General features: G+C 48.8%; 1 protein-coding gene across 1 annotated transcript in view; it reads right to left on the bottom strand.

Annotated features, from left to right (window-relative positions):
- Positions 1-22,848, bottom strand: part of VWC2 (von Willebrand factor C domain containing 2) — a 122,424-nt gene that overhangs the window by 85,345 nt on the left and 14,231 nt on the right. The window contains exon 2 of the mRNA XM_042913712.1: positions 13,813-13,942. Within this exon, the coding sequence (XP_042769646.1) occupies positions 13,813-13,942 (130 nt within the window). The remainder of the gene's footprint in view (positions 1-13,812; positions 13,943-22,848) is intronic.

Genomic DNA, 22,848 nt, shown 5'->3' with positions numbered 1-22,848 from the left:
GTATTCTTATAATAAAGTAAGCCAGGGAAAAGAAAATGTTTTTCAGAAAATTATAAGGAAGATGGGGCACCTGGGTGGCTGGGTCGGTTGAGCGTCCAACTTCCGCTCAGGTCACTATCTCGCGGTTTTTGTGTTCAAGCCCCGTGTTGGGCTCTGTACTGACAGCTCAGAGCCTGGAACCTGCTTCGGATTCTGTGTCTCCCTCTCTCCCTGCCCTTCCCTTGCTCTCTCTCTGTTTCTCTCTCTCTCTCAAAAATAAACATTAAAAATTAAAAAAAAAAAGAAAATTAAAAGGAAGAGAAAAGGCATTAGAGTCCTATACCATGTTTATTGAAAGAAAATCTCTGAAGTGTGCAGTTCAAACCCGTGTTGTTCAAGGGTCAACTGTATCAATCACATTTATTTTATGTGCCAAGGCATTTCCTCTGATTTAAATAATAGAAGTTTTAAAATTTTCTAAAGGTACATGTGTGTGTATACATACCATTTGATCTGTTTCCTTTTTTAAGTTTATTTATTTGGAGAGAGACAGAGACAGTGCAAGTGGGAGAGAGAGGGGCAGAGAGAGAATCTCAAGCAGGTTCCGCACTGCCAGCACAGAGCCTGATTCGGGGCTCGAGCCCACGAAGAAGCCGTGAGATCGTGATCTGAGAGGAAACCAAGGGTCGGACGCTTAACCGATTCAGCCACCCAGGCGCCCCTGATCTGGTTCCTTTTAGAGATGAGCAAAGTGAGGCCCAGATATGTTCGGTGGAACCATCAGCAGCCGCGGTGGCTGGAACCGAAGCCAGCAAGCCTGCCGAGGGCTCCAGGCTGTCTTGGGGATTCTCAGATCCCCCTGCCCGGCTTTTATGTGTCTCTCGGTCCGCATGAGTGGGAGGTGACAGGGGGCCTTCTGTCTGTGGATCTGCAAAGAATAACTGCGTACTTTCGTTTTAAGCGATTATCTTGTTAATTTACAAAATGACTTAATGCTAGAAAATGGGAAAGACAAGAAAACCTGTGACTTGACAGAGCAAAGAACACTGTTCTTTCTGTGCACCCAAAACAGACTGCTGAATAATGACCTCGGAGACATTTATGCATTAGTCCCAAAGAATAATCGAATGTTAGCCCTCTAGGGCCCTCTAAGTCACCTGGTCCGGTCCATACCTGAATTCAACACCACGGACTCTGAATGCTTTTGAGGAACTGTTCCAACAGTCAGAAGCATCTCTGTCAGCCTTTCCGTGGCCACCCACACACCGTAGCCTTTTCTCGCAGAGGTGACCTGCATGCAAACGCACCAGCATTTGGGGGTTCTCGAGGGTGGAATCTAAAATATACCTACCGTGGTCCGCTCCTCACGTGACCACAGAGTTGTTCAAACAATGGCTACTGTCCCCCCCCCCACCCCCCTCCGCCAGCCGATGTTCGGAGCATTCGAGTCACAACACAGGTTAAAATACAGACCATGTCCTCATGGGCCTACATTTCTTATGATCTACGACATCTGATTGCTTCTCATTAAAGAATTGGTGATATTTTTCTCCCATCTGATAATGCTTTACTCCATGATGGCTGATGTGCTTTTAGTAGACTCTTCGCAAATGTGATTAAAGATAAATTCCGTACACAGCTGTCAGGGTTACCAAATTGCAACCCCTCTTAAGTGAAGGCATTTGTTTTGGAAAAGATGAGATACAATTTTCAGAACTGGTGGTTTATGGCTCCCTCCTGGGGTAATGGGCTCTTTTATACCTGAAGTTTATCTTCCTGAAAGACAAATAAAACGTGTGGGTTTTCTGTTAGTGAAAGAGCAGAATGTGTCTACTGATCAACAAAGAGAGTATTTTATATCCCCTCGTGCACCCGCTGGAAGTCCTCGCAGAGAATATTCATTGGCTCATTCTCCTGGAGACGGAGACGGATTAGGGAAGCCATCCACGGGGCTCCTTATCCTCACAATGTCAGCCTATTTCTACCAGAATGCATCCCATGTAAGCGTTCTGGATGCGGTTCAAGCCACCTCTGGTAATGGAGCCATTGATCACGCCATGGATGTGGTGAAGATATCTGCCTGCTTTGGAATGAATGGCTTTATTGTATATTGTGACAATTGATTTCCCTTTTGCTGAGGACACGGGCTGGGAATATTTTAGGCCACCGTATTAATGACCAAGCAGCTTTTAGCAGATGAATAATGGCCAAGGACTATGAATGGATCATCTTCTAGAGGGCAGAGGGCCCTGCCTGAGAGGCACCACTGGAAACCTAACCTCTTCTAAGGCCGGGAAACTACAGCCGTGCTTGTGGTACAGCTTCCGGGGATCCGTGCAAAACAATCTGGCGATGGCTTTACTTTTTAGAGTTACAACCGGATGTGGGGCCCTAGGAGGCCGCAAACAGTCCTGAGCCTTCGGTCCGCGGAACGTGTTGTGTTCAACCCTCACGCCAACCCTGCAGGGCACCTACGGGTTGTCCCCCCATCTGCAGGGGAAGAAACGGAAGTCGCTAAGAAAATTAAACAAGGGGACAGGGATTCACCTGGGAAGTCACATCTGCTTAGCTCCAAAGTCAGGATTTCCACCCTGCGGCTTCAAAACATTTAGTCTCACTTGACCACTTGAAATGCCGAGCAAAGCCTTTGTCTTCCAATGGAGCCTACTATGTCCTTTTCCAAGGGTTCCCAGCCCCACACCCAGAATGAATGCTGCAGTTTAAATATATTTGTGCCAAATAAACAAATAAATAAATTTGTGCCACTTCTGTCCTAAAGACTCTTCTCGGGCGCCTCACTGCCTTGGGACTTAATCTGACCTCGCATGTGGCAGCAAGGTTCTTGGTGAGCTCGTCTGTGCCCCAGCTCTCTCCTACCTCCAAGGCTTGTGGGACTATCCCAGCCCCTAACCGGGTGCCTTGGCTCCTGCCCAGGACCCCAACTCTTGGTTCCTCCTGCTTCTAGAGCCCCCAGAGTGCTCCTCCCTCCTCTCCCATGTGCTTCTCAGCTCAGGAGCAGCAGGGGCGGGGTGGGGGGGGTCCTGGTTCCCTCACAGGATCTGTGTTTCCAGAACTCTTCCCTTCTGCCAATGTATCTCCTATAGTACACAGTGAGGATCAGTCAGTATTATGACCACTTCTAAACCCATCATGTAATGTAACTGTTACAAGATATCCACATATGTAGCCATGTGTCCATTACACAAGAACAAAAAGGGTGCAGAGAAATCAAGCTGCTTGATCAAGCTTCTACTCTGGACACCTCACTGGATTACCAGGCAGGGCAAGAACTCCTTCTCACATCGATGACTTTCAGAACCATTTAAATCCTGTTCAAAGCGATCTTGTTAAGAAGGCAGCAAAGCATAACACGTTGCGGAAAAAAATGCCACGAGACATTTCAGGGTTTAGGTGCCCGCTATTAAAAACAATAAGCAACAATTTCTATAAATTAAATTAACAAAAGGTTTAGCAAGGTTATCACAAAAGCAGAAGCTTTTGCTCATGTGCATGACCTTCTGTAAAACAACGTGATGATACACATCACAATCATAAAAATGTTCCAAACCTTTGACCTGATCATCTCACTGCTGGGAATTTATCCAAATGAAATGATTCAAAAACAAATAAGGGCCATGCACACGGTCATGTTTACTGCAGTCTCACTCAGGTTTTCCCCTCTCCCTCGCCATGGTCATCATAAATCCGAGCAAAGTAGCAGAGCAAGTTATTTACAGGACAACGTCCCCTCTACACTATGAGCTCATTACAGGCAGGCACCATAACTTGCCTCATCTTTGGGTCTGCAGTAAAATAAATAGGAATTGACTCAAGGTTTTATAAAAGCAACACATGCAGGGACACACACACACACACACACACACACACACACACGCTTCTCTCCAATAATCTGAAAGAAGAGCCAATTATTCAACAAAAGAACATATTTAATTATGGTGTCTCCCCAATTCTTACATCAGACTTCAAGGTGATTAGGAGCTGTGGCTTTGGAGAAGCAACAGTGAAATTAACTTTCTGTAAGAAGCAGGCCAGAGAGGGGCGCCTGGGGGGCTCAGTCGGTTAAGCATCCAACTCTGGCCCGGCTCATGGTCTCAAGGTTCTTGGGTTCATGTCCCGCGAAGAGCTCTGTGTGGACAGCTCGGAACCTGAAGCCTGTTTCAGATTCTGTGTCTCCCTCTCTCCGTCCCTCCCCTGCTCACACTCTGTCTCTCTCTCAAAAATAAATAAACATTAAAAAAAAAAACAAAAACAAAAACAAAAATAAAAAAGCAGGCCAGAGAAGGTTTTCCAGGTGAGGACAGTTGAACACATGTCTGCACCAAGAAGGGATACAAAAAAGGGACACCAGGTCTGGTCCTCAGCAAGATCAAAGGTACCATGTAAAGGAGAAATGGCCAAACCTGGTGGACACTAGTTTGTGACCTGAGTCCCTGCTTTGTCTGAAATTGATGACCAAATGCAGTTCAGTCCGACTTTAGGAAACATACCAAAAATTAAACAATTTTTTAAAAAAAATCTGCTATCATACACTTTCTGTCTAGAAGTTTACAAGTACCGCATACTTAACTCAGAAAAACAGTTCTTCATAATAATCAGGTAGCAACCACTGTGGGCCGGTCTGCGTCTGGCTTGGTTTATTCACCTTACAGATCAGATTCTGTCCCAATGTTTACAAACCAAAGTGTCCTTTTAAGCTGCTCGCAAATTTACAAAGAAGAGCTGCTAATGCAAAGGTCTCAGGAGGAGTGGAAGCGAAGTAAGCTCCTGAAGTCAAGCACACACCCCCTCTCCGTCCCTCCTCTTTCCCTAACTTGTCAGAAAGGAGAAGACCCAGGAGGGATTGGGGTTTCTCTGATGACCCAGAGAATCTGAGCCTGGAAGGTACAACCTCAAGCCCAGAGTGTTAGGTAGGGGAGTGAGGAGAAACGTCAGGGGACGTCCAAAAGCTTCCCTCCAGAATAAATAATTGATGCTCACTGGGCTTTATGAGGATTAATGGCATGCCATCCGACTCGTTATTCCCACAGCACCAGAATGTAGGCAAAACAGAAGGCATGTTGGCACTCTGGTCATTTTGATCTATGCTGGGAAATGCTGACGGAAGTTGAATGCAACTTGGGCATTTGTAAAAAACAAAATTCACTTATGGATCATTCTTTGAATGGAACTTGGACATTTGTAAAAAAAATTCATTTATGGATCATTCTTTGCATGGAACTTGGACATTTGTAAAAAAAAATTCATTTATGGATCATTCTTTGAATAGAACTTGGACATTTGTAAAAAAAATTCATTTATGGATCATTCTTTGAATAGAACTTGGACATTTGTAAAAAAATTCATTTATGGATCATTCTCCAGCAAATTGTTCACTAGGAAGTCACTTCCTCTGAAAATCAGCATTGTGGCGTATCCCTCTTGGCAGGTCAGATTTATTACCCTTCTCGCTCTTGCTTTGGCTGCTGGGAAGCTCAGAGTCGAACCTGCTGTCCACCTGCAGGGGCACATGCGTCGGCAGGTGGAGACCACAGATGGGGGCAGCCTTTTGACTTGCCATGCAGTCGTTTCTCTCTGCCCCGATGTTTCAATGTGTAAAATATTACTACGTGTTATATATTTCCAGAAACTCTAAAATGTCCAGAGAAACACCAAGTGTAAAAGAATGCATCCGGAAATGCATCCAATTCTCCGAATGATCTCATTCGTGTCTAAAACCTCACAGGTCCTCTGTGTGCTTCTTTCTCCTTACCCTTGACCAGGAGGACATATCAAAGGAGAGAAAAAACCATTGTGTCTGAAACAGGTGGTTCTCGAAGGGAGGTCCCCACACCGGCAGCAACAGAAACACCCAGGAGTGTGGCAGCTCTTGATCTCTGGGTCGGGAGTTCAAGCCCCAGAATGAGTGTAAAGCTTTAAAAACATGCAAATTCTCACAGTGCCTGGGTGGCTCAGTCGGTTAAGCATCAGACTCTTGATCTCCGCCCAGGTGGTGATGCCACGGTTCGTGAGTTTGAGCCCTGAGTCGGACTCTGTGCTGACAGTGCAGAGGCTGCTTAGGATTCTCTCTCTCTCTGCCCCTCCCTTGCTCATGTGCTCTCTCTCTCTCTCTCAAAATAAATAAAAACTTAAAAAGTTTTAAAAACAAATGCAAATTCTTAGACCCCAGGCCAAACCTTCCGGATCAGGAACTCTGGGGGTGGAGCCCAACTGGTCCATGTTTTAGCAAGTCCTGGAGGCAATTCTGATGCCCACCATGGTTTAGCTGGGTGAAAGGTGTGTCCTGGAGCCTGAGATCCCTGCAGAGCACTGTAGGTGCAGGAGACCCGCAGGCACCCAGTGACCTCTGTTCTCCCTGCATGCGCAGCCCCAGGTCCCGGGAAGCTGAATCATCAAAAGGAAGAGTCTAGAATGACAAGGAGAAGCAACACTTGAAGGAGGCAGAGAGGTATCTATAGCACAAGCGAGGAAAAAATCAAATGGCGGTTGTGTGTGGGGAGCTCGACTACGGACAGGGTAAGTGCATCCGAAGCCACCCGCCAGTTTCCTGGCTTTGTATTCCTCTGTTTCTCCCTGACTGCCTTTTTCACGTTAGATAAATATTTTTAGTGGGCCATGCTGAGTTCCTTTGTTGATTTTAATCAGTGTTCGAAGAATTCAAATACGCACCCGAATTTATCACAGTCTACTGTGGATTCACACTAATTTAATTTCACTAAAACAGATCCAAGTTTTTTCCCCCTCTCATGTCTGCTCTAGAAGTAGGCCCTGTCACACAGCTGCAATGTTATGGAAGTAGATGAGGGGGACAGCAGCTCAGTATGCAAGCCTCGGGGACAAGACTTGTCTCTCTGATCAGTGGAAGGAGGAGAAGGACACTGAGGTCCAAAGAGTTGCGAATCCCCATCACCTTTTTCCTCTCTTTTTTATCTCTCCACTTGCTTTCTATGTGTTGGAATTGTTTAGTCATTTATCAGAAAGATATATTCCATTTCCCCCCACATATATGGGCTGCTTTGCCCTGGCTTAAGAAGTGTTGTTTGATGAACAGCGTTTCTTAATTTTAACAAAGTCCAATTTACCAATCCTTTCATCGTGGTGAATATTTTGAGTGTTCTCTTAAGTTAATCTTTCCCTACTCAAAATCATAAAGACGGTCTCCTATGTTTTCCTCTAAGAGTATTATTATTTTAACTTTCCTATCTAAATGCTATTTGGAATTTTTTTTTTTCAACAGTGTGACACAAAAGGCAAGGTACCCTCCTACCTTCTACACAATCAACCTAGCACTGTTTGTTGGAACGATTCCCCACAGTACTGCGGTATCAGCATAATCTCCTGGTCTTTATTTCTGGGTCTTTTCTGATTCTATCCTGCTCTCATTTGTCAGTCTTTTTATCTTTGGGATGTCCATTACGTTCACAGTGTACCTGTTCCAGCTTTTGTGGTTCTCCTTCAGTATTTCCCTGGCTACTCTTTAACATTTACATTCCCATGTGGATTTGAGAATCGGTTTGGTAATATCCACACACGCGCACAGACACCACTGGGCTTTTTTACCAGAATTGTGTTGAACCGATAGCTAAATTTGAGGCAGGCTGACGTTTTTACATTACTGACTCTTCCAGTTATGAACATGGTACATCCTTCCACTTACTTAGGCCTTTTTTCATTTCTCTCAATAAAGCTTTAAGGTTTTTAACTGTGGCGGGGCGCCTGGGGGGCTCAGTCGTTAAGCGTCTGACTCTTGATTTCAGCTCAGGTCACGGTTTCATGGTTCGTGAGATCAAGCCCCATGTCAGGCTCTGTGCTGTCAGCACAGAGTCAGCTGGGGATTCTCTCTCTTTGATTCTCTCCGCCTCTCCCTTGCTCTCTCTGTCTCTATCTCTCTCAAAATAAATAAAATTTTAAAAAATATTTCAAAAAAATTTTTAACGTTTATTTTTGAGAGACCCAGAGAGAGACAGAACACAAGTCGGAGAGGGGCAGAGAGAGAAGGAGACACAAAATCTGAAGCAGGCTCCCGGCTCTGACCTTTCAGCACAGAGCCTGACGCGGGGCTTGAACTCATGAACCGCAGAGCCCAAGTCAGATGCTTAACCAACTGAGCCACCCAGGCGCCCCTAAAAAAACATTTTTAACCATGGCAATCTTGCCATATTGTGTTAGATTTACCTCTAGGTATTTAATATTCATGATGTTACTTGAAAGACTACCTTTTAATTCATTTCTATTTGCTGCTGGTATATAGAAATACCACTGATTTTTACATATTTATTTTGTACAACAACTCTGTATCAAGTATTAATTCCGATATTTGTAGTTTCCTTTATATTTTTAATGGACAAAATCATTTACCTTTAAATAGTGAAACACTTTAAAAGTATTTCCGTAAGATTGGTGTTATTTTTTTGGTAAAGATTTTGGAAAGATTCAATGGTGAGGCCAAATGATAGAGGTTTTTCCTTGTAAGAAGGATCTTGGTATGAGTATCTCTCTCTCTCTCTCTCTCTCTCTCTCACACACACACACACACACACACACACACACACACATACACACACCATTCAGTTCTGTCCAACTCACTACATGTGGTTTAATCAAGATCTTTTCCTACTCTCTGAAATACATGGGAGAAAAAAAAAAACTAATTCTTAGTGCTTCTCACAACATTTTCACAAAAGTGCCTCCAATCATTTAAAGTCTCAGTATTTTTCTTAAAAATTTTATAAAAGTTTTCATTTCCTTCCCTCCCAAAAGCCGTATTTATTTTCTCGTGGAAATACGGTTGCAAAAAACTAGTCGACCCTGGAACAGTGCAGGGGTTTAGGGCACTGACCCCTGTGCAGTCACAAATCTCTGTATGACTTTTGACTCCCCCCCCAAAACTTCACCACTCACAGCCTACGGGTTGACCAGAAGTCTTACTGATAGATCACACAAGGAGTTGATTAACACATATTTTGTATGCTGTATGTATTAAATGTCATACTCCTGAAGTTAGCTGGAGAAGAGAAAATGTTAAGAAAATCACGAGGAAGCAAAAACACATTTATAGAACTGTCCTATGTTTACTGGGAAAACATCTGTATGCAAGTGGACCCACAGTTTAAACCTGTGTCAGTCAAGGGTCAACTGTATTTTCAGAAGCACGGATACTCCAGCGAGATATACCACCTTTGTACTCAGGGCTTTATGCTCCTGGAAGTACGTTGTACTACCTTGGATATGTTCTTCCCCTTCAGACAATCAGAGCTGATCCTAACAAGGCCCAGAGTCAAGGTCATGCCCCGCTTGCATGCCTGTAGGGGAGCACCCAGGTGCAGAACAGAGTCTCCCGATCTCCAATGTGGCAAGTGTCTGAGACAAAGGGGCTTTACTGGAACGAGTGCTGTGAACCTCATCTGTGAAGTGCGCCTGTTACCAGAGCACACCTGACATCTTGAAAGTCCGTATAAATAATATTCACTGTTTGTATCACTGCGAACAGTGGGGAGAAAAAAACGCAGCGCCACCCAAACCATTTTATCAAAAGAAAATCCTTGGGAGATTGATCTACACAAGTCACCAAAGTGAATATATTAAGTGCACTTGATTTGTGATCATTTATTTATACCCCATGCATTCCAGGTTTCAAACTTTTGCTCCCTTGACGCAAGTGACTTTGACAGCTTGCAACTCAACTGTAATTTTCCTTCTGTCGGGAGAAGGAGGTATTTAAGGCGATAGGTCAAAACATTAGAGTATGCAGAGTAAAGGCCTGTTTACTGAGATTAAGACTTAAAACCTTTCTTATTCCATCCAAGCTATGTCTATCCAAGCATTGAATTTTGTATAAGGCGCTGGTTTTTTAATATATTTTTTAATGTTTATTTTTGTGGGGGAGGGGCAAGCAGGGGAGGGGCAGAAAAGCAAGGGAAGAGAGGATCCTAAGTAGGCTCTGAGCTGTCAGCGCAGAGCCTGATGTGGGGCTCGTACTCACAAACCATCAGATCATGACCTGAGTCGAAGTCAGATGCTCAACCGACTGAGCCACCCGGGAGCCCCATGCATTGTTTTTGATGTCCTAGAATCTGGGATTCCACGTGTAATTTTTTCTTACAAAAACATTGTTTTATGTGTGTGCGTGGCAGGGATGAACTCTAAATTATTCACTAATCTCGGTCAATGATTACAGAGAACTCATGCTCACTAGAAACTCTTCATTTCTCAAGTCAATTTTTTGCTAGGAATGTCAAACGTCATTTAATCTGTGAAGGTCAGAATACCCTATGGCCATTGGCGGCTGAAAAACCACATTCTATCTGGAGAATATGGTATAGCAAAACTTACTAGCATTTATACGATTAGGCACATTTAAATTTCTTCCTACTTGTACGCCTGAAAATAAAAAAGTTGTTGATGTTCTGACATAATTGGATCAAAACGTTTTAATACAAATCCTTCTAGAACCTGTAATCCTTCTTGAATCTGGTTTTAAAAAGCATATTTCTGCTCCTTCTAAGACTCTCGAATACACCATCCCCAAATCCTGCTTTATTCCATTCCATGCTGTCTCTCAAAGGAAGAATCCTTCAAATTTTAACATACGCACACCAATAAAGAATTGGTTCAAAAACACACTGTGACTGCCACAGGGGCGGGGTGGGGAGTTGGGAGGGATAGGTGAAGGGGTTCCAGAGGTACAAACTTTCAGTTATAAATCCATGTCAAAGGGGCGCCTGGGGGGCTCAGTTGGTTAAGCATCCGACTTTGGCTCAGGTCATGATCTCACGGTTTGTGGGTTCGAGCCCTGCATCGGGGTCTGCGCTGACAGCTGGGAGACTGGAGCCTGCTTCAGATTCTGGGTCTCCCTCTCTTCTGCCCCTCCCCTGCTCATGCTCTGTCTCTCTCGGTCTCAAAGACAAAACAAACATTAAAAAAAATTAAAATCCATGTCATGGAGATGAAAAAAAAGATAATTTCTTTTGTTTAATGTGTATTTATTATTTTGAGAGAGAGAGATGCAAGCAGGGGAAGAGCAGAGAGAGAGGGACACACAGAATCCGAAACAGGCTCCAGGCTCTGAGTTGTCAGCACAGGGCCCAATGCTGGGGCTCGAACCCATGGAATCCAAGATCATGACCTGAGGCGAAGTTGGACGCTTAACTGACTGAGCCACCCAGGCGCCCCCTGAAAAAAGATAATTTCTAAAGATAGTTCTCTGACTCTATACCTAACCGGGATAAATCCTAAGAGTAAAAAGAACTGCAAAGAAAGATCTTGAACTTTACTCAGTAGGCTTCATGCTGGTGATGGTATAAATAGAAGGTCTCCAGTGTACATTATGGGAAAGAACAAAGTAGGAGATGTATGGATGGCACGGGGTTACAGACAGACATGGGGAAAAGCAGGGATAAAGACAGAGGTCAAAAGAGATACAGCAAAACGGCAAAACGTTAGCCATAGGTAAATATCGTGAAAGGTATACACCTGTTCGTTGTGCCATTATAAATGGTTTTAAACCTTTATACAGTTTCATGGATTGGATGGAGTGTCTGGGTGGCTCAGTGGGTGAATTCAGCATCCGACTCTTGATTTCAGCTCAGGTCATGATCTCACAGTTCGTGGGATCAAGCCCCAAGTCGGGCTCTGTGCTAACAGCACGGAGCCTGCTTGGGATTCTCTCTCTCTCTCTCTCTCTCTCTCTCTCTCTCTCTCTCTCTCTCTCTTTCTCTCTCTGCCCCTTACTCGCTTATGTGCCCATGTGTACTCTCTTTCCCTGTCAAAATAAACATTTTTTAATGTGTTTATTTTTGAGAGACAGAGAGAGAGAGCATGTGAGCAGGGGAGGAGTGAAGAGAGAGGGAGACAGAGGATCCAAAGCAGGCTCTGGGCTGATGGCAGTGAGCCCGACACAGGGCTCAAATTCATGAACTGAGAGATCATGACCTGAGCTGAAGCAGATGCCTAACTGACTGACCCACCCAGGCGCCTTTAAATAAACTTTTTTTTTTTTTTAAAGTTTCAGGGATTGAAAATTCCTCAGAGATTGAAATCCCATCTTCTCATCTTTCAGAAACATCCAAAGATTCCCTATCAAACTCCAAAACTTTGTTTCTGATTGTGCGTGGCAAGAGAAATAACAGTATCTTAGATACTTAAGATACCAGATCTGTGGGCAACCCATATTTAAATCAATCACTAAACAGCACTGACTCAATAAGAGGTTACTTGTGCAGTACACAGCCCTGCACCCAGCCCCTGAGCTGGTGCTGCAGCCTAGAGATGAGCCGCCCTCATCTCCGAGGGACCCCAGGCACCGACCCACGCCTCTGCAGGTTTCCTTCACTCCACACCCCAGCGAGGGCCGCCAGCCTCTCTAGCAGCCTCTCCTTCCCCACCCCGACTCCATTCCTGCCAGTTCTAACAAACCCTAGCAGAGAAAGCCACACTGATGCCCTTCCCACCCCGCAGCTGTCCGTGTGACCTGATTTTGCAAAGAGCTTAGTCTGTGCTCAAACGCCCCCCACCCTGCTCGATCGCATGGAATCTCGTGGCATCATGCCCCGTGGTTTTCGTTCTTCAGGATTAACACACGCAGAACAGCGACCCCACGGAAAGCGCGCTCTACAAGAGCTCTAACGCTGTCCGCTTACGTTCAAAAGGCCGTGCAAACCACGCCTCCACAGGGTGGCCCTTTCCACCTCCAACGCAGCGAGCTTGGTCTTCCTGGACTATCCTTCTTCCCCAGAAACTCGACTCCCCCTCCTGCACGTGTATCATGGTGGTGTAGTCCGGTACCTGCGTCTACCTCGCGAAGGGTATCGTGGCGCCCCACCACCCACGCGGCTTTGACTGGCACGACTGCAGAACCTGAGCATCGTCTCAAACACCGGCAACAGCCCCGTATAACCACCGGCCACCTGCAAAGCCCGCATCGCACAGCTTCCAGCTCGGTCCTACAACCCCAGAGCGACGCCCCTCCCCTGAAACGCTCAGGCCGGGGGAACTGCTTTCACCTCTCTGAGCCAATCTGTGGCTGTGGCCAGGAGCCCTCAGGCCACGCCCTGGGGCCCTGCAGACATCACCGGAGTCCTCTTGAAGGGGCGGGACTCGAACTCCCGAAGATGTGGTCATGAAGCCAGAGTCCGCTCACTTCCAGCTCAAAGGCTTTACCACGCTGTCCTCTTGAGCCATCTCTCTTCGGCCCACTCTCCCTGGGAACACCCTCCTGTCACATCCCCTCTTCCAGTGCGGCACCCAGAACGGCACTCAGTACTTCGGGTACAAAGTACTTCTCGTTATTCAGGATGAGGAAATGCTGTCCCTTCATAAATTATGATCAAGGACATCCTGCCGTTTCTTCTCCGTAAACCAGATGAGGCTTTTGATCTACCACGGGCTCTCACCGGAGAGGGGGTTTCTCTTCCTGCCTGATTTACTTATGAAAAATATTCAATTATGCTCCCGGTTTAATTCACTTAGTAATGAAAAGCAAATGAGCCCGGCCGGCCTGTTTGATTTGTCTTGGAAGGAGAGAAACTGCTTTGCAAGAACAAACAAAGTTAAATTAAAATGAACGACTCTCCTCACTCTGGAAATCGAAATTCTCCACAAAGCACTTCTCGATGCCCTAGAACACGGGGCCGACCCCAACTAGAGACAGCACGCCTCCTGATTGTCCCCTGGGGCCAGCGGTCACGTGCTGGGCCCGCGAGGGTGCGTGGACACACATCCCAACTCACTCATTCACGCGGCTTTGTGTTTCACGGACCACGAAGCAGGCGGTAAACACGTGTAGGACGCGGCCCCGTCGACGGGCATCTTGCTTACCATTTTTGCAGATGGGGCAGCACTGGTCAGGCTCGTACACGGGGTCCACACACTCCGTCTGTGGACACGCGGACACTGTGCACAGCACCTCTCCGTTGGCTTCGCAGCGGCACCGCTCACACGGAGAGACCTGGAACACAAGCCCACGGTCGGGTCAGACCTCCTGTCCTCCTTACCATACAGACTCATGTCCTCCTTCCCCTCAGACTTCCTTGGAAGACCCTGCCCCCCCGACATGGTTTAAGAATGTAAAAAATTATCCAGAGGCGCCTACGAGACTCAGTCGGTTAAGCGTCCAACTCTTGGTTTCGGCTCAGGTCGGGATCTCGAGGTTGGTGAGTTCAAGCCCCGTGTTGGGCTCTGTGATGACAGTGTGGAGCCTGCTTGGGATTCTCTCTCCCTCCCCACCCTCTCTCTCTCTCTTTGTTGCTGGCTCTCTGCTCCTCTCCCACTTGGATGCTTTGTCTCTCTCAAAACAAATAAATTTTTTTTTTAAGTTAAAAAAAGAAATATGCAGCCCAGTGGTTTGCAAAGTGGGAACAAAACCAGAGTGCCAGAGCAGAGACCGGCTCCTTCGGGGGCACCTGGCCTGTCCCTCTCAACCCTGTGCGGAGAGGCCGTGACTTAGGGACCCACACCTTGTGCCTTTTTACCAGCCTTCTTCTGAAGACAGGTCTTTCTTTCCACGTTGAACGGACGATTCACCATATCGAATTCTTGCCTCATTGTCATGCAGGTGAGCTGCGGTCCCCCACCCCTGCCAGGTGCCACCCGGCTAGCCTGGGACACTCCCATGTTTGCACGGAGTAGACAGGAAGGGGAAGGGGCAAGGAGAGGAGGGACCTGGCCCGGCCTGGAGCTGTGTGGATATGACCTCACTTAACCCCCACAGCAGCACTAGGTGTCGGCTCCTGCACCAAGGCCCTGCGTGCTGATCAGGAGGCTGAGGCTCAGGTGACAGGCAGTTGGCCAAGGACAGACCTTGTGTGAGAGCCCAGGTGCTCCCCCCTCCCCTCCCCTGCCCCGGGGCTCTCCATCCATCACCCAGGGCAGCTGCGGCCCTCTCTGTGCTGGGCTGGTGCTTGCTTTGCTGTACTTGTGGCCACTGGCCCAAATTCCCCCTTCTGGATCATTCCAATCAAGCACAATAGCATTCCTGGAAAGGTTGCAGGCCCCCAGCTCCCCATCCCGCCATAGCCACAGCCCACACCATGATGGATTTTTTTCCTGGAAATCCCCGACACGGGGATCTGTCACCTGGGTTGACCCAGGACAAAGCAGAAACAGCAGATGCAGACTCAGCAGTGGGATGCAGAAACAGACGCGATGTGGAAACGTGCCTTAAAGGATCGTGGAGCGGGAAGGTGACACGTGGAGCATCCCGGGGCGGGGGCCCCAGGTGACTGACCGTGCTGCACCCACCACCCAGCCGGCGCACGTGATGTGGACAATGCCAACGACGCTCACGGATTCGCCTCTGTCTACCCAATGCCAGAAATAAAAGCTCAAATCTCCACCCAATGGCCTGGTTGGTGCACAAAGCAAACGCTCAGTTCATATTTAAGGTTTTTTTAATGTTTATTTATCTTTTAAAGAAAGCACAAGCGTGCATGAACGGGGGCGGGGCAGGGAGAGAGGGAGAGAGAGAGGATCCCAAGCAGCCTCTGTGCTGTCAGCGCAGGGCTCGATCTCATGAACTGTGAGGTCGTGACCTGAGCCGAAGTCAGGAGTAGGACGCTCAACTGACTGAGCCACCCAGGTGTCCCTGTATTTCAATTTAAAGGCTTTTCTCATGCACTAGACAGACCACAGCCAACCTGGCTGGAAGTCACGGGACATCTGTGTGAGCAGGAGTGTGAATATGCATATGTGTGAGTGTGTGTGAGTGTATGAGTGAGTGTGGTGTGGGTATGCGTGTATGTGTGTGAGTGTATGAGTGTGTGTACGAGTGAGTGTGGGGGGTGTGGAGGTGTATGTGAGTGTATGAGTGAGTGTGGGTGTGTGAGTGTGAGTGTGTATACGAGTGAGTGTGGAGGTGGGGGTGGGTGAGAGTGTGTGTGTATATGAGTGAGTTAGTGTGGGGGTGGGTGAGGGTGTATATGAGTATGTATGAATGTATGAGTGTGTGTACAAATGAGTGTATGTACGAGTGTGTGTATGAGTGTATGTACGAGTGTGTGTATGTGGGGTATGTGTGTGTATGAGTGAGTGTGTGCACGAATGAGTGTGTGTGCACGAGTGAGTGTGTGTGTGTACGAGTGAGTGTGGGGTGTGTGTGTGTACGAGTGAGTGTGTGTGTATGAGTGAGTGGGGGTGGGTGTAGGTGAGAGTGTGTGTATGTGTGAATGTATGAGTGTGTGCATGAGTGAGTGTGTACAAGTGAGTGTGTATGTGGGGGGTGTATGAGTGAGTGTGGGGGGTGTGGAGGTGTGTGTGAGTGTATGAGTGAGTGTGGGTGTGAGAGTGTGTGTGTATATGAGTAAGTGAGTATGGGGGTGGGTGAGTGTGTATGAGTATGTGTGAATGTATGATGTGTGTACGAATGTGTGTGTGCACGAGTGAGTGTGTGTGTGTCCGAGTGAGTGTGGGGTGTGTGTGTGTACGAGTGAGTGTGTGTGGGATGAAACCTCAGAGCCGCCAGGACACAATCTGACCTGGGCTGCACGACAGCCCTGGAAGCCACAACCAGTCTGGCAACAACATAAGTGCACCTTTTCCAGGAGGCTGTTGGCACCACAAGGCCCTCTTGTACCAGGACGGACTTTGCTCTTTGCTACGGCTGCTGTCCTCGTGACTTTCTGTCTCCCACTAATTCCCCTTTCAGCCAGTAGCATCCTCCCGTCAAGGGTGGATTTACTCAGCCAGCGGGATGAGGGAAGGGTCTGGCGTTTTAAAAGTAGAGACCTTGAGTTGCAAGAGACAGGTCATGGTTCATCGCGTGTCGGAGCCGTCAGCGGGAGGGCTGGGACGAAAGCCATAAGAAAGCAAACAGGGTGGAGTAGACGGTGGGGAGCCAGGCTCCCTGCCCCCAGAAGCAGCCAGGACGGTCCCATCTTAAGGGCAGGATAGTCCGAGAGGAACAAGAGGATCAGGAATCACGGGAGCCTGTCCTCAAGAGACGGGCCCGACCTGAACCCCACGGCCACCCAGGCTGCACTGCGGGGATGCAGGACACAGCTCATTTGGTTCAGGAATTTGAAAGAAGGGGAGATCAAGCCTCCCATCTGTCCCCAAGGAGAGCTCCGTGAAAGACCACCGAGGTGCAAATGAGGATCACAGAGGCTGCAGGACCGGAGCCGGCCTTCCCGCACAAGGGAGCACACCCCGGGCGAGGCAGGCCTGGAAGTGAAGTATTTCTTCCTGCTCCTCATTCCACAACCTCACCGGGTCCCCAGTGTCCCCATGCCAGAGCCCATGGACGCCCACAGCCTGGGCGGCTACTTTCCTTTTGATTGATTGACTGATTGATTGATTTTTAAGTGTATTTATTTATTGTGAGAGAGAGAGAAAGCACGAGCAGGGGGAAGGGTGGAAACAGAGGGAGAGAGAGACAATCCCAAGCAGGCTCTGCATGGTCAGCACAGAGCGCACAGAGCCCGACGCGGGGCTTGACCTCACGAACCGTGAGATCATGACCTGAGCTGAAGTCAGACCCCCAACCGACTGAGCCCCCCAGGTGCCCGATTGCAACTTTATCAAAAATTTAACTGTGAGTTTTGCTATCACAGAATACTTAGAAATCCTGGCTCGACTCCTGGGAGATTCGCTCGTGTCTCAAACATATGAGTTGAGGCTCAGAGGCAGGATCACTGGAAGCGAGTGGGTCACACTCAGGCCTCACCTCCTACACTGCTTGCCCTTCCCAAGCCCCAGGCCGAGGTTTGCACAGGGGGCACAGCCCCCCCGAGCCCCACACAGAGCCAGGCTGGCCAGAGCAGATGGCCAAGCCCCACCGGCACCCCCAGGGGACCCTGTGTCCACTGCTGTCCCACCTGGGCCAAGAGCCCCTGCACGCCGTTTGAGTCAGAGCTCCCCATCCAACCCCAGTCCCTGGGACCCTGCCCGGGACTGGGGTCACCTCACAGAACTCTCCGGCGTCCCACAGATGTCCTGCTGGGCCCCTCCACCCTTCTCTGGGTGTGTGGCCCTGATCACTGACGCTCAGACTTCATGGCACCGACGGCCTGGCCCGCCTCGACCCTGCACGCTGACTTACTGACAGCTCCCGGGCCTCAACTGACCCAGTCCATTGCTTTGCATGTCGATGCCTCACTAGCACAGTCCTGCCACCCAAGAAAGGCTCCCTGTTGTACGAACTCCACCTGTTCTAGCCCCAGCTCGCACGTCCTCCTCTAGGAAGGACAGCACAGGAGGACCAGGCCTCTCTTCTCATTACACCTGTCACAGTGCTCAGGTGGCCCAGGAAAGGTTGCTAAGTTGCAAACCACAAAAACCCACCTGCCTGCGTGAACTCAGCAGCCAGGAGTGGAAGATGCAGCCACACAAGTTCAGGGTCACCGGGTCATGGAGGAAGGGTGTGACGGGACCCAGCTGGACTCAGACCAGCTGTTCTCCCTGCAGTCAGTCCCACCAGCACCCTGCACCCCCACAAAGACACGGCCCCACCTCTGCACCCCCCGCAAAGGCGGGCACCGCCCTGCCTCTGCACCCCCCCACCCACACACAGGCACCGCCCCGCCTCTGCACCCCCCCACCCAAACCAGGCACCGCCCCGCCTCTGCACCCCCCACCCACATGCAGGCACCACCAGAGGGTCCGTGGTATCCTAATGAGAGCAACCTTTGCTCAGGATCCTCTGTGCTGGAAACACGGGGACCCTCCACCGACAGAGAAGGGGACAGGCCGCCAAGAAGACGGGAAGCTACAGCCCATGATCCCAAGAACCTCGACACTGGGCTTGGCTCAGCAGTCATCGGGGCCCATCGGGCATTCTGGGTGACAGTGACCCTCTTTCTGGCTCATCTCACCGTGCCACACGCACGGTTGGCCCCTCCCCCACCCCGCCACTAGCAGGCGCGGGCGGCTGATCCCAGCATCTGGGGGAGGTTCGCCTGCCCCGTGGCGTCACTACATTCCAAGCAGCTGTTCTGACTCTAGCCGCCAGGTCTGAGCACCCCCAAAGCTGCAGTGTCCCCACCTGCCATCCCCTGTTCTCTGTCCCACTGCAGAAACCAGAAGTCAGCCCACCCAGTGCATGAATGCATCTGCGACCCGCAACACAGACTGCCAAGGCACGCTTAGGAGTCAAAGGTGGCAACCCTTTCTCCCCTTCCAAAGTTGTCCTTGCCCCGCCAGGCCCAACCTAACTTTAAAACAACAGTACCTCTACTTAGCAAATCACAACCTACATACGGTATCGCATGCCTTGTGACAGAAATACCCTTCTTTGCAACATAACGGTTACAAGAGAGACTCCCAAGCAGGCTCCATGTTCGGCTCAGAGCCTGATGCAGGGGTCAATCCCATAACCCTGTGATCATGACCTGAGCTGAAATCAAGAGCTGGATGCTTAAACGACTGAGCCACCCAGGAGCCCCATGAACACATGCAATTTAGACGCATCGCCCAGAAGAACATGTGGGCGTTTGAGGAAAAGTCTCCATCCTCAAGCAGCCAGTATGTGCCAGGAGTGGACAGAACATGGGTTGGATAAGGACAACAGGAACTGGGCGTGAGACTAAAGATAAGCTCTGTGGCATTCCTTCATTTGTCCGAGCCCTGAACCCAGATGGACCAATACCATTTCCACCATTTTCCTGGAAGGTAAGAGCACACGTGAGAGCTGGGAGTAGTTTAGAAGACTGTTAGCCAGCTACGCACCCTGGGGCCAGCCTCAGATCCAGGGTCTCCAGTCTGGGAATGCCATCCTGGCTTCCTCGGCCAACACTGCTCACGCAAATGACAGGTCTCAAAGTGGATCTAAGAAACTTACCTTGACACCTGAAGCAGAGCAAGGAGGGACAGACCTGTCTGAGCACGTTCTCAACAAAGCGACCATAAATACAACGTGCACAGCAGAGGCTCCAGAGAGAGATTAACTTGAGACTAACTGATAATTAGTTAGACCCTCGTAATGCTCAGTAATGACACACGTGTCTGCATCACACGTACACAGGCACGAAGGACGGTGAACTAAAGACTGAACCTATTTCTAAACAAGCAAGTAGGAACAGGAACCATGATTTATAGGTGGGACAATTCTTACAGGCAAAATGATGCCAACACAAGTGGATAGTGCTTCAATCAAGTGCCCTGTACACAAAGATCTCGACCAGACAGGTACAGAAGTGGAGCGGAGAACTTCTGTACGAGTTGTGCATAAGCAGCCGTGTACTTTAGCGCATGTATCTTACGTTAATGAACTCGGTGCCAATTAGGCGCTGATCTGTACGAAGCGCTGCCTTGTGTGATCTGTAACTGCGATTATAACCACTGTAACCGTGAGAAGGACCGGGATCCGAAATACTGCAGAAAGCACGTTGATTATGAATCTTGGTCCTGCCCGTGTCCCAAATCTCTTCCCACTCTGGGAGGCAGAAACTCACTTCAGACCCCTCCTCCTACTCTCTCCTGCCGGCACGGCAGATTCGTTCACCATCCACCGGCAGGCACCTGTTTTCCTCCAATCCGGCCTAAACGCATCCTCCTGTTCCGTGCTGCCAAAGAGAGCCATTGGCCGTGTGAGAGGCAGACAGTGCTGTGTGTCACCTGAATCCCGTTGCCTCGATGGCAACCACTGCTATATTCCAATCTGGAACTTTCTACCACGACTGCTTGAGAAGGTGCCATGAAACCTCACTGCCACCAAATAAATGCACTGGCTCCTGGTGGTTAGGGAGCAACTCTGGGCTAAACGCAGATGGTTCCTTAGGAGCAGACAAATGGGAGGCAGCAGCCTCCCCGAACGATTTCCCATGTTTTCCTACATGGAATTAATTTCAACACAGAGAAGACAGAGAAGCTGAGCTGAGTATAGATCCTTCTCATTGAAAGCCATTCAACATCAAATAACCTCTTCTCCCCACTTCTCTGTTTCCTCATCAGCAGAGGTCCTCCAGTAATAACCCCCAAACTTCTGGGTTCTGCAATGACGCAAAGTGAGATTAACGTGAAAACAAAGAGGGATGCTGAAATCTGGATTTCCCTCTACTCTCCTCTCTCCCGGTCTTTCCTGCCCTTCAACACCCCTTGAATTCTTCCAGGAGCGCTGGCTTGGAGCAGAGTCTCTGGTTCCAAGAACCCCAATCCCAGGCTGCTGGTGAGTAACCAACTCATCCCAGGGTGACTCAAGAGCAGGGCAGTGTCCCCATCACATCTGGGATTGTTACGGCAACGGAGCCGGTGCAAATATCCAAGCTCACTAGATACTGACTGAGTCAAGAAAGTGACGGTTAGGGGTGCCTGAGTGGCTCAGTCAGTTAAGCGTCCGACTCTTGATTTCAACTCCGGTCATGATCTCACAGATCATGAGTTCGAGCCCTAGGTCAGGCTCTGTGTTCAAGTACCAGGGATTCTCTCTCTCCTTCTCTCTGCCCCTCCTCTGCTTGCTCTTTCTTTCTCAAAATAAATAAGCTTTCAAAATTTCAAGAAAGAGCTGAAATGAACTTGGACAGCACATCATGAAAAACATAAAAAAAAAAAAAATCTACAGCGTTGCCTCAGGAAGAGTCGGTCAGCGCCTTATGAACAGGCGCTCAGGGATCAGACACCCACACCCAAGGACAAGGAAATAAAGGTGAATCTCTCTACAGAGAGGGATCAAGATTTGGATTCCACATTTAATCCACTAATGGGAGAGAAGACACAGTCACTAGAATGAGTTGAACACTAAGGCAGTGACTTTACAGAAGGGATCCCAGGGCTTGTAAACGCATGTTTGGAAACCAAAAGGCAAAGTGCACGGCTGGAGCTGAGAAAACACAGCCTCCAGATTCTGGAGCGATCGAGTCCCAGACTTAGGGCACAGATGTCACACCACACTCTTCCTTTTGCATATTTTTTTACCGTTCTCTTCTCTTTGCCTTTAAATAGCTACGATTTGTGCCAAGTAGCTGGGGATCCAGGCCCCCTTACTCACCCAAGGGACAAACTTCTTTTCAAATCCAACTATGGAAGATGTAAGATCTGGACGTGTCCAACCTGCAGATTTGGGGTGATGTACACATGGGTCCTAGGGCTGCGACACCAGGTCCCATCGCCAGCCCCCCAGGCTCCCTGCCCTCTGGACTCCTGCACTCTCAAAGGGAGGTATGAAGAAAATCCCACCACTCACCCCAGTGTTCAGTCTGGCTAGGGAGCTAGGGCATAAAGACACGGGAGAGAAGCTAACAGAATGGCAGACAGTGCCAGATGCTAAGTGAGCTGGGTGCATATTAAGAATTTTTAAGGCAGGGGCGCCAGGGGGCTCAGTCGGTTTAAGCGTCTGACTCTTGACTTTGGCTCAGGTCATGATCTCACAGTTCACGAGTTCGAGCCCTGTGTCGGGCTCTGGGCTGAAAATGCAGGGTCTGCTTGGGTTCTCTCCCTCCCTCTCTCTCTCTTTCTCTCTGCCCCTCGCTCACTTGCGCTGTCTCTCTCTCAAAATAAATGAACTTAAAAAAAAAAAAAAGAATTTTCCAGGCAAAGTTGTGGGTTTTGGCTGGAACGAGAGCGAAGAGAGAAAACTCCAATATGCAGAGGATGCCATGGGGACAAGGTGCCCTTCCCAACGTCCTAAGGCCAACGGGAGCTTTCCAGCGCGTCTTAGGAAGAATGAAAGTAGAGGAGAATGTCTTTCAAGAGGTAGAAATCCTCAGATGCTGAGTAATTACCCAGAAGAGATGAGATTCCTAAGACCTCAAAGGACAGAGATACCCCTAAGACACTTCGCAACTGAACTGATACAGAACCACGTTTTCCACCATCGGCAGGTGTGGGGAGCCCCGGAGCGGAAGGAAATCATCCTAAAACTCAGGAGCGTTACTTCTTCAGCGTTTGCGCACCTGAGTTCTGTTTGCACATCCTGACCCTGTCACG

Source organism: Panthera leo, chromosome A2, assembly GCF_018350215.1.
Source record: "Panthera leo isolate Ple1 chromosome A2, P.leo_Ple1_pat1.1, whole genome shotgun sequence".
Classification (NCBI taxonomy): Eukaryota; Metazoa; Chordata; class Mammalia; order Carnivora; family Felidae; genus Panthera; species Panthera leo.
This window is presented reverse-complemented; position numbering and strand designations above follow the sequence as displayed.